The sequence below is a fragment of the Struthio camelus genome, chromosome 10 (genome assembly GCF_040807025.1).
Source record: "Struthio camelus isolate bStrCam1 chromosome 10, bStrCam1.hap1, whole genome shotgun sequence".
NCBI lineage: Eukaryota > Metazoa > Chordata > Aves > Struthioniformes > Struthionidae > Struthio > Struthio camelus.
In genome coordinates, this window is record NC_090951.1 from 15695083 (window position 1) to 15711454 (window position 16372).

At 35.4% G+C, this 16372-nt stretch overlaps 1 protein-coding gene and 1 long non-coding RNA gene across 12 annotated transcripts in view; one reads left to right on the plus strand and one right to left on the minus strand.

The window, feature by feature from the left end:
* The window catches only part of PHKB (phosphorylase kinase regulatory subunit beta), a 102707-nt gene that overhangs the window by 73712 nt on the left and 12623 nt on the right, over positions 1–16372 (plus strand). For all 8 annotated transcript variants that reach the window (XR_011143274.1, XM_068955966.1, XM_068955970.1 and 5 more), the window contains 12 exons: positions 1462–1517; positions 1698–1791; positions 4767–4850; positions 5263–5367; positions 6150–6232; positions 6324–6414; positions 7898–7959; positions 8048–8210; positions 9094–9175; positions 11595–11652; positions 13415–13505; positions 14833–15035. Coding sequence is in view for 7 of the 8 variants with exons in the window: in XM_068955966.1 (XP_068812067.1) it covers positions 1462–1517; positions 1698–1791; positions 4767–4850; positions 5263–5367; positions 6150–6232; positions 6324–6414; positions 7898–7959; positions 8048–8210; positions 9094–9175; positions 11595–11652; positions 13415–13505; positions 14833–15035 (1172 nt within the window). In the remaining variant the exon portion in view is untranslated. The remainder of the gene's footprint in view (positions 1–1461; positions 1518–1697; positions 1792–4766; positions 4851–5262; positions 5368–6149; positions 6233–6323; positions 6415–7897; positions 7960–8047; positions 8211–9093; positions 9176–11594; positions 11653–13414; positions 13506–14832; positions 15036–16372) is intronic.
* The window catches only part of LOC104146339 (uncharacterized), a 62825-nt gene continuing 52944 nt past the window's right edge, over positions 6492–16372 (minus strand). For 3 of the 4 annotated variants that reach the window (XR_011143276.1, XR_011143275.1, XR_011143278.1), the window contains 2 exons: positions 7109–7187; positions 6492–6671 (listed from right to left, as the gene is read on the minus strand). This is a non-coding gene — a long non-coding RNA (uncharacterized lncRNA). Of the gene's footprint in view, positions 6742–7108; positions 7188–16372 lie in introns of all 4 variants that reach the window. The other variant, XR_011143277.1, reaches the window with a different exon arrangement.

Here is a 16372-nt window from a genome sequence, read left to right on the forward strand (position 1 = left end):
TTGTTTTGAGACAAGGACTTGCCTCAGTGGAGATTCAGATCACGCAGTTTTATGTTCAGTATGCAATATATGGTTACACATTCCTACTCAGTTTGCCTTTGTGATATAGTCATAATTAAGTTGGGCCTTAAATTGAAGATCAGTCTCAAGTTAGATCGTGGGCTGTCTATAAATTGCTACCGTGTCAGAGAGTGCACTCGCGTTTTCTGTGAAGTCTCTGGTTTTTGTTTTAAAAACGTAGCATCTTTAATTAATGCCACTTAGCTTCTGTCTTCTCCCTTGGTACACATTGTAATACTTCTGTCAAAATCTTATTTCACGTGGCAAAAAAACTGAAGATCTTTAGTGGAAGTGTAGTGCTGATGAACTTTTTTGAGAAAATGTCATCAAGAATTTCTTTTGCAAATCCGTAAGATTTAATTTGATATCAAGGGTCACAACTGTCTGAACAACCAAACATTCACTGTGAACTTTTTTGTTCTAAATCAGTCCATCTGTTTATCCATATACCTATACATATTTTTTTATGTAATCAATTGATGGATAATTTATTTAATTTTTTTAATTCACATTCTGGTAGTTTCTAGTTGTTTCTGTTTAAATTGAGGGGTTTGATTTGTTTTTGAGGTGAATGAATAACATTACAAAAAACATTTTAGGAATGAAGATGTGTGTTCTTTTTAGTTCTTCTAGTTTTTCAATTTATGAATGACATAGTAGAAATGAGTAGGGAATAACTCGGACATCTCATTTTTAGCTGCTGGTGAAAAGAAATGTCAACTAACATTTCAAGAACTAAGGAGTTGAGTCACTGATTGCACTCAACATACTGAATTAACTCTTATTGGCATAACTTTCCTGTACAAAAAATATACTACATGAGGTACCTAAATGATACAATGAAATGCTGTTATCTCCTGTAAAATGTAACATAACTTTTCTAAACTGTAAATAGTAGCTGTCTGATCAAAATATTTCAGATTAAAGGGTTGAAATCATCAGGTTACCCAATAGCTGAGTTATTTGGCTCTTTACAAGAATGTACATCAAAACGCTATGTCATGTCAGGTGTAAAGGGAACATAACTTGTTAGCTTTTTGCAGGCATGTGAAGCAAAATATTTTTCCAACATTACCATTTCTTTAAATTAAAAATAAACTAAACAGTGAAAATGATTACCAGAAGTATATTTATCATTAATTCTCCCCAATGCATTTTTCAAAGTATTATTGACAGTCTTTCAGTGATTTTGAGTTACAGGTTTTAGTTCTGTGGTGTTCTTTCAGTTTGTTTACGCAGCCAGGCTGATTGGTAGGCAGAGAGAAAAAGCAATGCAGCCAGTGATGTTTGTCATATTCATGAATTGTTTAAATATTCATAATATTGTTACTGTTTCACACTGTATCTAACAATAAATATTTGGTTAATAATGCTAATAAATATTTGTTGTTTATTTTCTAGGGTCCTTTAGAAAATGATTTGGTGGTACATGTGGCCCTAATAGCAGAAAGTCAGCGGTAGGTATTTTATTGAGAATGTGTACTTTAAGGAAATGTTGAATTATAGACATCTTCAATTTGATACAGGTATCCAAGGAAGTGTAGAAGAAAATACCGATGCTAGTGTACCTGCTACCAAGATAATTGTTCCAGCTAAAGATTATTATGTGATAAAATTTGTCATCATTTTGTTTGTAGCCTACAAGTTTTTCTGAACACGTATGGAATCCAAACTCAGACACCCCAGCAGGTGGAACCAATTCAGATATGGGCTCAAAAAGAACTTGTGAAAGTAAGGAATTCTGCATTAAAAATTATCTATCTTTCTATCTATCTATATGTTTCTTTGTAACTAAAAGAATTTATATCAAGCTATTACAGTTGTAGCTCTTTTGAGTTTATCTACCTTTTTGTGTTGTTCTAATTTATTTGCACGATATGCTAAAACTGGTCAGTTACACGTACCTAGCTAGACCCTTCAGCAAAGCACTGTTGCTTAGAAGTTGTATATTACCTGATTAGGCTTATTTCCTGAGTAACTTGCAAAGGATAATGAATAAATAATAAAATTTTAAGAATATTAATAGACTAAGCTTGATTGAGAAACACAAGCAAATGAGCAGTAGTCAGAGAAATATACTTAAGGTAGTGGGCTTAAACCCTCATCTAATTTCATTGTTCAGCACTTATAAAAACTCTTCTGTGTTTGTTTTTTTCCAGAAGTCCAATGTGATGGTTGAATACATACAGCAAGTTAGGAATTAAACCCTTCTTGTTTTACCCTTTTGACTCGGCTCATTTCAAAATCTGGAGCCAAAAATTACTGGGACGAAGGAGAATTTCAGACTCCCCTTCATCCCCTGTGAAGACTTCAGATTTCCTTTTTCCATGCAGGCAAGAAGCAGTCTGATGGAGTACCAGGTCCTTTCGCCTCCAAAGGCTGGTCCTTTTAGCCTTTACCTGTACTGATCTTCACTGATGATGCCAACTCAGATATGTTTGGTGAAGTAGCTGGCATCCCCATGTGAAGCCAGTAGTCAAAGATGAATGAAACCTACACGATATACTAGTTCATCTCAGCATTCCCTTAGCACTGCCATGGCCTCTTTTTTTGTTCAGTCATTTTGAGTATTTTAGTTGCAGCGTTTTGGGCTATATTTAACACATGCCTCGAGCTAGCCACTGCTGTTCGTTCTGGAAATACATTTAAAGCAAAAAAATACTGCTTTGAATGATAAATGTGTCTACCCAATAATCACTGGGAGCCTGTTTACCTCTTTGTCTCTGTTATGCTTGGTCCATACCTCTCAGTAAACCCTTAAAGAGAATCCCATGTGTATGTAAATAAGTCTTAACAAGCTGCAGGAAACTCTTGGACACTTAAGGTGACCCAGCATCACAGCTAGCACGCTTGAGTACTTACACAAAGAAAAAGGGAATATCCTTGTTTATATTTAACCTTGTTTATTCCTCAGCCTGTTTTTCACACCAGTTTTCTCGATAATATATTCCAAAATATATTTGGAGTACTCTGACTGTATTGGTCCTAAAATTCTGTACCTGAAGATTTTAGTTTAACAAACAGATATCTCATAAATCTCATAAATTTACTACAGAAGTACATGTTGTCTCTCAATCATCCATCATTTCGTTGGTGTCCCCGACAAAAAGATGAGATCTTCATTTAAATTGTGTTTTTTATTATTTATTGTGCTCAATTACATTCCCAGCTGTGACAATTTCTGCCTTAGGATTTCTTTTTCAAAAACTGGTGAGACATCTGGCAGTTCTGTCACTATCTTTATGCCCATGACAGGCCGGTACATTTCCCAGTCAAAATTTACTTTTAGGTGAAGCTATTAAGCTGCCTCATGCACATCATCTTCCTAGTGGACACAGAAAAGGCTACCCTATACCTGTGAAGTTGAAGTAGTTAAAGTATTTAGGAATGACAAGAAATGAAGTCTTGAGTGTGTACGTGTGCTCTCTCTGGTTTTTTTGTTTGGGTTTTGTAATTTTTTTTTGTTTTAATAATAATAATAAAAAGCTGGTGGTATCTGTCAGCCTTGGTAGGGAGTTGTGAATTTCCATTGTATAGTTTTATTCTGATACACTGTAATAAATGAAGACCGTTTCTTAATATACAAATCTTGCACAATTGATTGAAGCAATAGTGGGCATACATGATATAACTCAGAAACGTAAAAATTAAGCAATGAAAAGTGACGTACTCCCTTTTGCTTGTGGTGTTAGTGCATTAATTTTGCATGTCTTTATTAAAATTAGAGGAAATATTTAAAGATTTTTGTTCTATTTGTTTTACTTTTATACCCCCATAGTAAAAGCGTTACAGAAAGCAAAATTGGCCAGACAGTATATGCAAATAATAGTTTTAAAAGTTTTAAAAAATTGAAGGTTTAAAAAAACTATAAAGAATAGAAAAAATAGTTTGAAGAAGCTAAAAGTAACACCTAAAACAGGAAACAGCAGCTTTTAATATTTAATGTCATTATAGAGTAACCAGTATAGTTATATTTAGGACATATCTAGAAATCTCTAGATGTTAATTTGGTCTGAATTGGCCTTTCTGTAGTAATAGATTTTCTTATTACGGAGTGAAGTTCAGTTTTGAAACTTGCTGCAGATAGGGAGGACTTTATGTGGTGCTGTGCGCAAGCCAGAAGTTGCACCCAGGTAAACTAGTCATAACATCAGGATGCGATGCAGTGCTGCTGGTTAGCCTTCAGTGAAGACTACGCTCTTTTCATGTAAACTAGTGTTAACTGTACTTTCCCTGTCAGGAGCAACAAGTCTGGTTGTTATTAAAGTTGTTATTAAAAGGAAGGAGGGGGAGCTGTAAACACCATGCCTCTGCAGCTTATTTGGGCTGCTGGAAGTGATGTGAGTTGCACGGGACAGAACGGCTGTCAGGGAGCAGTCTACTTGTATCTTCTCTTCTTCCATCTTGTGTTTCTTGCTTCAGTTAAGAAGCTGTTTTCTCTTTGCTCTAAGTATACCCATTTTTATTAAAGTAATTGTAGTCCTTCAACTATAAATGCACCAAATCTAGTGTTCTCTCACTATATTGAACGTTGTTATATGGATGTATGTTTAAACAAAAAAAGCCATAGAAAGATAGACCATGTTTTATGAATCTCACTTTCTTATTTAAGCAGAGTGCACACAGATTCCTATTTGAGACACAGCAGGAGTGTAAGAAGATCGTATGTTTAGGTTTCCCTTAGTTTTCATGATTCTTTTTCACAGGCTTACTTCCATTTGGGCGTCAATGACAAATTGGGATTATCTGGAAGACCAGACCGGCCTATAGGATGCCTCGGAACATCAAAGGTTGTTGCAAGAAATTATTATTTTACAGCTATTAATGTATATGTCAGATAGTTATGGAATTAGTCTCTGAACTTAAACAACTATTTTAAATAGTATTTAAATATAATTTTATTTTAGGTACAGTTCTTAATTTGAAGTCCTCGTAATGTATTTTGTAAGCCTGTTAAGAATACACATGCTCATCTTACTGTTAAGCTATGACATACCTGTCCTAGGCATCAAATTACAGTAATATGCGTCCAGAAGAGGCTATGTGATGATGAAGGGTACTGCTCTAACTTAAAGTAGAATGAAGGTCAGTCTTTTGGAACTCTCAAAGAAATAATAAGTAGAACAGTTTAATTTTAAAAGGCTACTGTATTGCTTCAAATATTTTAAAGAAAAGATTAATGGAAGCTTTATCTCCCAACAGATTTATCGAATACTAGGAAAGACTGTAGTTTGCTACTCGATCATTTTTGATCTAAGTGATTTCTACATGTCTCAGGATGTTATGATGTTGATTGATGACATTAAGGTATTCATCTAACTTTTCATTTGAAACACTAACAAAAATAGTCTGTAGAAGAATAAACTGCAGTTTGATAAAAATATAATAATAAAAGGGAATGCTGTATAGTGTGTATTTTTCTAATATGTAAATAAATTAGTTAATTTATGCTGGAGAGAATATTAAGATGCATATCCTGCTAGCCCAGTATGAGTGAGTATCTGTATCTGACAAAGAATTTACTCAAAAGTGATTGGGAATGCTGTTACACAGCAGACATCCTTGTTTCTTTGGGAAAACAGGTGTTCTTGGTTGGGAAAGCTATGAGACTGGTCTTGTTAAGGGATCTGTTAAAGCCTTAGCTGGAGGAAATATAATTCAACTTTCCACAAATATTAAAAATTGCCCTTCTTCCCCAACTCTAGGAAAGGCAGCAGTGCAAAGCTCACCTGCTAAATCCCCCGTGCTTGAGCAGCTATTTCCAGTGCATAGAAAGTTGCACTGGTTATTTCATGCTAGTGGTCATGATTCAAGACCTGGCAGTCTGTGATCAGTATATATAGTAGGAGTATTCTCAGCAAATATGTCAATAAGCAGTGCTTGAAAGCAGCTTATATTCTTCAAAAAAAATCTGTAACTGTTAATGCTTTGATTGTTAAGGGTTTTGTAACCTATTTGTTTTTTAAGCCGTGCTGTTATTTTAAGATAAAAACTTTATATGTGATAAAAACTTTAACACAGTGGTACTGTGTATTCTGATGTGTTGCACTTGTGCATTTTTTATCATCTAACTTACATTTCTTACTTAGAACGCACTGCAGTTCATTAAGCAGTACTGGAAAATGCATGGTCGCCCACTGTTTGTTGTACTTATCCGAGAGGACAACATAAGGTAAAGCGAGAGAAAGAGAGAGAGAAGAGCATCATTTGTAGTGTGACTTTACCTAATAACAAGATTAATGGAATTCTGTTTAAAATTTTAGAGGGAGCAGATTCAATCCAATATTGGATATGTTGGCAGCCTTTAGAAAGGGAATTGTTGGAGGAGTGAAAGTTCATGTTGATAGAGTACAGGTATGGTGTTTTTTATTTTTTCTGAATGTTGTGTTCATATCTCCTATTATTAGTACATATATTCTCATTACTTTTTTATGTAAGTTTTAAATATTTTATTTAGTATCATAAAATTCAAGTCAATAACTGACACATTTACCACTTTTTGTTTAATCTCAAAAGAAACATGGGCTTATTATTTCAAGTCTTCTAAAACTGATAATCTTCAGAGAGGATTTTCAAAAGGGAGGAAGCTTTTTCTTCAGCATTCAGCAGTCCTGTGAATTTACCACCAAAGTATAAATCCGCAGTGTCAGCATTAAGGGATTTATTTTGATTAGAATATCACTGAGGAAAAAAGGTGTTTCAAATATATTAACATTCTTTCTTGAAAGAAATTGGATCTAGTTTCAACATATTTGCTGTCTGAATTAATCTTAAAGCAGGAACGTTACCCCGTTAAAATGTGAAAATTACTGTGTGAGTCAGGTGCTGTGTTTAAGTTAGATATTTATATGTGCTGGTTACTCCATCTTAGTTCACACCTGTTGAAGAACCCCTCTTTGTGAGAGAGAGGTGCAAAGACATAGTTATGATTCCTTCTATCCTAGAAAATCATGAATTTGTAGAAGAGCTGGCTCATCTCTAAATTAAATACTCATAACTATAATGGTTAAATATATTCCTGTAGCATTTTAAGTATTTATGTACTTACATTAGTCGTATGTTGGCCATGCACCTCTCCTCTTAGCATTTACTTTTCCTGTGGCAATGCCGTTACCATCCACCAACACCTTGCATTTAAAAAAAAAAAAAAAAAAAAAGTAAACAATTTAACTGCAATAACTTTATTACCTTGTATTTGAGCAAACTTAGGCAAAAAATTCCTCCGTCTGTATAATGTGTCCTTATTTTAAAAGCTACATTGTTACAGTACTGAGGGAATAGAATACTCGGTGACTTTTTTTTTTTTTTAGTTGCGATGCTTTAAATTTGTACTGTGAGCTCCCTGAGGTTTCATCTGCTGCCTGTAGTCAAGACTTACTGTTAAAAAATGTTAAGTAAAGATGTAGTTAAGTGATCTAATGCCTTTGCTGTTCCTAGTAAGAGATAGTCATACTCCCTGTTGTCTTTTTTGTGAAACATCACTGAGACTGATAGGTGAACTACCTCTCAGAGATACTCAAAAAAATGAGAATTATGGTCTAAAGCATAGGTATCATGCAAGATTTTGCAGAATGTGAATCTCGTGATCTCAGATCTCAGATGATGAAAGAGGAAGAAAAATTGTGAAAGTGTAAAGATACCTGGAACTGTAGATAAAGACACGACTTCCGCAATGGAAACCACCAGAACATAGTGAGAATTTGGCTTTCATAGTAAAAAACAAACAAACAAACAAAAAAAAAGAAAAAACCCAACAACAAAAACCTATAAACTTATATAAATCAATAGGTTTTTTTTAAAAAAATTTTAATTGTTAATTGTTAATTTTTAATTTCAGACCTTAATATCTGGAGCAGTTGTTGAACAACTTGACTTCCTCAGACTCACTGAAACAGAAGAGTAAGGCTATGTGTAAATAACAATGATGAACTATTTGATAATTATAATGTTTTCTGAACTGTGAAAAAACGAAATACTTATTTTTCAGGACTCCTGTATTTAAGAGTTTGGAGGAGTTGGATCTTCCAAAACATTCAAAAGTCAAGAGACAGTCTAGTACTCCAAATGTTTCTGAACTTGAGCAGCAACCAGATGTAAATATTAATGACTGGAAAAACAAGTCAACATACGAGATTCTGCAGAAACTGGATGTAAGAAAACTTGATTTAAAAAAAAAAAAGTGTAATTTAGTGCTCATGAGATGATAAACAATGTGCTGGTATTCTTCACAGCAGCCTACTGAGATCAACATGGCTTAATGTCATGGCTTAATGTCAATGGTCTTCCTGTGTCTAGAGTCCTTTTAAATAAAACTAATAACATATAATGTCTGATATTCCTCTTCATCCCCAGGGAATCCTCCTCTTTATAGTCCTTTAACTCAACATCATAGAACTGATCTTTCATGCTCTTAACTATTGGCTTCTGTTTTTCCCAGCTATCCAAATCTTCCTCTGGTAAAACATGACAGTCTAAATGGGCAGCAATTTGTTTTGCATCATATGAATAAATATTTTATTTCTAGACTAAATTCAAGAAAAAAGCTCCTTCAGCAGTAGGTATTCATTATGGTAAATTTTTTAATGATACTGAGGGAGAATTCCAACCTGGTATTTTTTCTACATCTAGAAGAAAACTACCACTGACTGTTTCAAGTATCCTAGTTCAGTGGGAACACACAAACTATTCTACGTGGTTCGCTACGCCATCGTAAGCATTTGTGCTATAAATGACACAAGGCAAGAACAGAAAACCAGGAAATATGTTTGAGGCCAAATTATTACAGCCCAGTATGAACGTAGAGTAGCCTATAGGATAGGAGTGAAAAGGATAGGGGACACACAGTGTTGCAATGAAGATGAATAGCTGCGATGAAGGAACCTTTCCCCTTAAAAATGAAATCTATAGAATTATCTTTTTTTTTTTTTTTTTTAAAAAAAAGGCCCTCTGGTTTCATTTGAAATTTGTAATAGCTCTGCTGTCTTTGCTTCATTGAAAATCTGAAGGTTGGGGTTTTGGATTTTGTGTTCTTAGGATTGCAGTTGCCTACCAAGTCAAGCGTTACTCTTGAATATATTGCTCAAAAGGGAGGGACCGTATTTTATCACCAAGGAAGGTAAGAGCTGCTTTCATTTGACTGTTCTGAATATTTCAGGAAGCAGCTGTCTGTGTAGTTCTAATGAACATGAATAATGGCTATGCATGCAAGCAGTTGTGCCGCTATTTTCTTCACCATTAAAGCCATTTCTACTTTAAATGGGATATGCACTTTCATAGAGTGGAGAGGAATGAGCTGCTAAATGTATGTACTCTTTTAGATTGTTTGTATGCAGTTTCTGTGCCTAGTTGTAATTCTGAACACACACATATGAAAAAATGCACATGACCTTGTACATTAAACTGAAATTGAAGAGCAGTTTGTATGTCTGGAACAGTCTAAAATGTATGAAGCTTTATACTGATTATTTCTTAATTTTATGTAATCTGATGTTATATCAACATTATCTGTAAAGTTTATCTTCCTTTAATTTCATATTATAGCTCTAATAGCATGTAGGTTTTAAACTTCTTATGTGAGATTATCCAGAATATCCTGCCAGGCTTGTTGCTTATGTGCTGCAAATTTTATTTTTTTTTCCAAAGACTGTTGTTTTTTTAGATGCCTTTGTACTTATAAATATTCCCCAGAAAGAGAGGAATGTTAAGATCAAATAATATTTCTTCTCTTGGTTATTTCTGAAGCAGTGCAACATACCACTTCATGTTATAGGTCCCTACTTCATAATTTTGATAGGGGACAGCTGGTAATTGTGGTGAAGAGTTGTCATGTTGACATAAACAGACATTATATCAGTGATGCTACATTAAAAAGGTCTCGGAAGACAATGCAAAGTGGAGCAAACCTCACTGTATTTCAGCAAAGCATTGTGTCCTTCCTTGCTCTGGAAACAACTTGAAGCAAACCTCCTGCACTGCCTAAGCAACCAGCATACAGCCACTTTTGACCATTATATTGTGATGATGAACAGAAAACCCACTTGACAACTTTTAGGCTGAAGAAGTCCTGTTGTGCCTCTGACTCTTTAGGGTTAACATGTACAAAGGTCTTTTTGTGCTATCCAAGATGAAACAGTAGGGGGTGATAACCTTTTTAATATGCACCTTGCATTAAACAGTCTGAGTCACTGCCTAAAGTTCCTGTCTTCCTATGACTGGAGATTATTGAAACTGACATTAACTAATCACACAGTCAATAAAAAATAAACCTAAAAAGAAAAGCTGAAGGACCTTGGTAGTTGCAGCTGATACGCACAAGGCTGCATATCCTTAGGCTATGATTTTGTGAGTCAACTTTCACTACTGATATCGTAGATGGAGTTCAGCAGTAAGTGACTAGTATGAAAAACACTGCCTTTCCACCTGGGAATTTAAATCTAGATGCTAACTCAGACCTAAATAATAAAATGTTTATCACCGTTTTTACTTTCAATATACTAGACCCTACTTGATCCCTGCACAATTGAATAGATATCATCATGTTAGGTTGATGCACCACCATCACCTGTGGCGGGGACAAGGGAGGATTATCTGTTGTTCTGACTAATGCAATGTCATGCACAGCTGTACCAGTACAGCTAATGCAGCTGTACCAGTTAGCTGTGCTGTAACAGATCTGACAGATTAGATTTTGGTGGGGGGTGAGGGGGGGAACAGTAAATCAATAGTATAATGCTGTAGTATATATAATAATGTATCTGTCAAATATTCCCTGTATTTTGCAGCAGTGATGATACTCCTAGCTGGAGTAGTGCACTAATGCACCTCAGGATCAAAGCTAGGTCACAGAGTAACTTGGTTATCTTTTGTGGGCACCCTGTGGTGGTTATTCAGAGCAGAACTGCAAGGCCGTGAAAGATCTCCTCTTTATTAGTCTCTCAACTTTCTGTAAATTGAATGCCTAATGTCTCATGTGATTATCAGGTAATCAGATTAATATTCATATAATACTCATGTGTAAAGTTGAAAACCAGATATGTCTTGGATGTCAGCTATTAAAAACTTTGCCCAGATACAACATCACTTCAGTGAACTACATTGTCAAGCCCAAGACTATCCTGTTGCTTCCTGTGGATTTTAGCTCAACAGATGCAAGACAGCAGAATTATTTACGACCCATATTTAAAAAAAAAAAAAAAAAAAAGTGCAGTTTGATGAGGGTAATGAGATGCACCTTATAGGCCAAATCTGTGCATAGATTAATTTTCCCATTTTATCACAATAATAGTTGATATGTTAAGTCTCTTTACAGCATAAGCAGCAAATGTAGCTGTAATCTGGATTGGCTTCTGGTATAACAACACACAGCTGGATGATAGGGGACTTGATTGCATCTAAATTTTAGATGTTAAACATGGTATGTAAGTGCTTTACTAAAGCTGATTCAGAATTAACTGATCTGATCAAATTTACCTTATTACTATTAAATGAAAATTTGTGCATCTTTTTGTGCCTTTTTTTTTTTTTAACATGTTTAGGTACTGTTGCTGAGCATATTGAAAGAATCTACAGACGAGCTGGCAGCAAAAAACTGTGGTTTGTATACAGTTCTCATCGTGTTCCTTTTGTTTTACACTAAGTATTTTTTTTAATCCTGTGTGTTTATAGAGAGTAAAGCCAGATCCTTATGTATTAAATGGGGGGGGGGGGGGGGGAGGATAGCTTTACTGACAAAATTGTCTTGTTTTACTGCAGCTGAATATCTAGTCCATAGTGCTTTAAAAAAATAAAAAAATATTTTCTTAGTATTATCTTTTTGAATATAAAAGAGTAATAGGCTAGTTTTGTAGTACTGAGTGCTACTGCAGAAGTACAGTTCTAGTTAAATTGAAATAATGAGGAAAAAATAAGAAAAAATATTTTTTCTTGCAGGTCATGGTAAAATAACATCAATAACTTTATGTAGTAAGGCTGGTGATCAGATACAAACTACGTTGATGGACTTACACAATTAGTTGCTTATTGCCCTTGAAATAATTTGGTTTGACTCTGACTATGTCACAATAATTTCAAAAGGCTTCAGCAAGTAGGCTGGTATTTACATATTGTTTATTAATCTCTTTGCCCTGAAATTCAGGAGAAATTTCATTTCTTATTATCAAAGAAATGATGTGAACCTGTTCTGAATTCTGTTTTCTTGCTCTGTAAGCACTACTAACAGATGAGTTTGTAAATTTACCAACTGTTTTTCATTTTTCATTTTAGTCTGTTCATACAGTTAAATGGGCCTTTGCCAATATGGTAGATGCTTTCCTTGATGACATTTTTAATGCATAAAAACCAAAAGCATTTTTAGAAACAAAATATGTAAACTGTTTTTCATTTCTCTTCCATGATTGCCATGTGACACACATAGGTTGGTGTTGCGCTACAGTGCTGCATTTGTACAGAAATTTTCTTCTTCTATAGCCACACATATTACTACCATACTGGTACATGGGAAACAGGTAAAGTGCCCAGAGGTCTGAAATGGAGCTCCGTGAGATTTTTTTTTTTTTTTTTGGCTTATTTGCATTATGGTATCGGCTAATGCATTTTTGAAATGCTTTGCTCTTGATCTTAAAAAGTGCACAGCAGTTTTCACAGTAATCAACATCAATTGGTTGATAAATTTTGTACTAATATTATAAAATATTACAACTTGTTCATTAGCGCCGTTGATGATTTTTTGCAGCTACAAAGCCCATGTTAGAAAAGCTTAGATACAGGCCTACTGAGTTCCTATTTGGTCAGGAAATTAAAATATAAATATTTTTAATAATAAAGTGCTACCATTTCTTCATCTGTCCAGCCGTTTCTGAAAGTTACAGCTGCTTTTAAAACTAGCAGTTTATCTGATTCTCTCCTTTTCATCCTATACATGTGAATTATTACCTTGACAAGGAAAAAACAAAACAAAGCCCTGGTGGTGTTTTATTTCTTCTTTCTAACTTTTAAAAGTAGCCTTAAAAAGTACCGAGGGTATCTTGCAAAACGATGAAATGTTACAAAACAGCAGCTGACATCTTTGACCTGTCTGTTCTCAAGGTGATGCCAGAGAGGAGAACAAGAAGCTTTTTTTTATGAAGTTTGTAGTTTAATGAGTTCTAACTAAATTTATTTCTAATCTATTAATCTATATTTGGACTAGAGACTAATGAAAATCCGGAGATTACATAAAATCTGATCTGAAGTCCACGCTATAAGTAACATATACGTTATCAAGTTAATTCGGGGATCAATGTGGTTCAAAATGATATATGAATTCATTAAACTAGCTTTTGATATGTAGTGGGACTGCTCTGTTTTCTGCCCTCAGGTCTGTTGTGCGCTTCGCAGCAAGTCTTTTAGGTAAACTAGTGGACAGCCTTGCACCATCTATTACTAATGTTTTAGTTCAGGGCAAGCAGGTAAGTCTTTCCTTTTCAGAAATGTATTAAGGAATGATAACAGAGAAAATAAATTAATGGGCTCTTTCATTTTGAAGGCCTCTATGATGATGCTTTTAGAAGTAGAAAATAGCTTAGAAATCCTTATTGAGGAAGAAAAATCCAGAGGAAATAAAGATACTATAAGTAGTACTTACATATGCTGAGTGCTAATTAATTTACTTTAACGACAAAGAGCAATATTGAGCAGACAGTTCAGCAAACAAACTGGGTAAGAAGGGGAAAAGACATGTTTTACACAACTCCTTAGATTTTATATTATGTATTTCCTTTTATTTTAAGAAAGGAAATGGATTCAAGTAGTAAAGTTATCTTTTAAAGATCAGTGAATGAACATACAGCCACTCTCTCTGTAATAAGACAGATGGGTGCCAGTTGATTTTTCACAAGGAATAACCAGCTGAGCAAAAAAAGTCTTTCAGAATTCTAGCTTTCTGCCCTGAAGTTTAATCATCAGTGTTTCTTCCTTTCCTAAGCAACTTTTTTTTGTTCTCCCAGCACAATAAATTTAATTATTAAATAAGTTCATGAAGAGCTGTTTCCAAGCAACAGTAGTTGATTATTATGTATTTTTATAGTAAAGCATGTATATCTGTATATTTATATGCAATGCTGTTATGATAGATTTGTCCTTACCTCACTCCAGACTTATCTCTGGGTGTGTGCTTCTGGCGCTACATAGCTATAGAGGAAGCTGCATGTGCATGCAGCGTGATTGCTGGTGCTCGTTTTCAAGTTTTTAATCTAACTTGCTTTCATCAATTCCTTTATATCTCCATAAGATCTTTATTAGAGAGGAAGAATTCATGTTGCTGTGTTTCACTGACAGTAGACTAAAAGCAGATTAGAATCTTTGTTAAGATTTCTTTTTTTGTACTTAATCAATCCAGTACCAGAAATCCATTCTGTGCTCTTAAAATGGAGGTTCTAACTTCTGGGATGCTAATAGAAATAAGAAGACAAAAATATGAACTTACTTCTGAATTTTAACTTAGCTGCACTGCTGAAATCTCAGAAATGAGAGAGCATTAAAATCAAAGCAGTAATCTTGTACAGTTATTTTTATTTGGAAAAATATTTTTCCAAATTTACTGTTATCTTTAGTGAGCTTTGTTGTTTTAATAGCATCCAACTAACAGTATTAACAGTCATCAGTCATTGAAACCAGATTATTTTTGCATTGTGAAATTTTAGCAAGAGTAGAGTTCATTAAGTATAATTTCTGAATTATTTCCGTTGTGGCTTTGTTGCTGTCCAAATCTTCTGAATTGTTTCCAAAATACTGCAGGTGACACTTGGAGCTTTTGGCCAAGAAGAAGAAGTTATTTCAAATCCCTTATCCCCAGCAGTGATTAAGAACATCATCTATGAAAAGTGTAATTTACAAGATGAAAGAGAAGCTGTAGTTCAGCAGGAACTTGTCATACATATTGGCTGGATCATCTCAAATTCACCTGAACTTTTCAGTGGCATGCTGAAGATACGGATTGGGTCAGTGAAGGATCTATTGTTGTTCTTATTACTTGTATTGCAACAGCATGTACGTCCGTCAACTGAGATTTTTGCCCCATTGCAATAATGGTTCATATAAGATCATTCAACAAAATTTGTCTATTTTTTTGTATTTCTAGTAAGCACGCTTAAAATTGTTGTGCCAAAACTGGGTACACAACTAACCTCAAACTTGCCAATCAACAGCGAAAAGTGGAGGAAGGGCAGTCCTAACAATACCCTTTTGGAAGCTTCCTTACAGCAAATGCAGGAAACTGTAGTATTTTTTTCAAAGTTCGATCCCTATCATGTTAGGGCTTCAAAAATAGAAACACTGTAGTGGGGTCTCACCAGATGTCTTTTCTACAGCAAGTGGGCTGGTGCAACCATGCAGCCCCTGGTCAGCTCGACCTGCCAGCAGCCAACAGGCAGAATGTTCTGCCTGGCTCACCTAGCGGCCAAGGAGGCAACGACCAGCTGGCTCACGGGAGAACGCGTGTAGCTCTGCAATAGCCACAACGAGTGAGTCTCCATCAGTGATGTAATGAGTTGGAGGGGTTCTCTTTTAGATGAAAGTTGGCCTCAGACCTGGAGCAATGAAGTATACACAAGAGCACATTACTTCTTGTCCAGACTCCAGTTCCCTCCTGGCAACAGATAGCTGCATATTGAGGTGCCACCTGCAGTTTCCCGTTTGCAAAGTGGATGCAGTGTCCTCTGGCAGTTTGCTCTCTGTGTATGTGCATAAGACAATCTCTACAAAAATCTACTTTTCATCGCTTAGTAAGTACAGATGTTCAGTGCGTGCCTAGGGCTGGTAAACAGCATGGATTTCATTGCTGGTCAGCGTGGTGCAGACATACAGTCCTAGAACAATAATGGATCACACCAGCTCAAACACTGCTTCCTTCTTCTTTATGCTGCCCTCTAGGTGCATGCAGGGTGTGCTGCAGCCTGCCCACCTAGCAGGCACGTTAAGAGGGAGGGACATGGCTGAAGGCTAGGGATGTACTGTACAGGCACGGAGAGATGAAACAAGAGGTAGAGAATAGCGAGTGCTCTTACTGTCTGAGACTTTCAGGACTTGGGGAAGAAGGGAAAATGCAGCTTAGGATTAAGGCTCTTGGGCTGAGCCTTTAAAAGCTCTTTGTTCCCCTGAGCAGGCATCTATGTAATGCAGTTTTTGGGCAAGTGGGTAAACAAGAGAGACTGCATAAATGTGTGATAATCTAGGAAAGAGGCACCATGAATTTGACTTCCCTTTGAAACCACACAATCCTGCAAGTCAAGATGCACTACTAGTTCTGTTCTCTAGTTTCTAGTAATGGTAAGCTCAT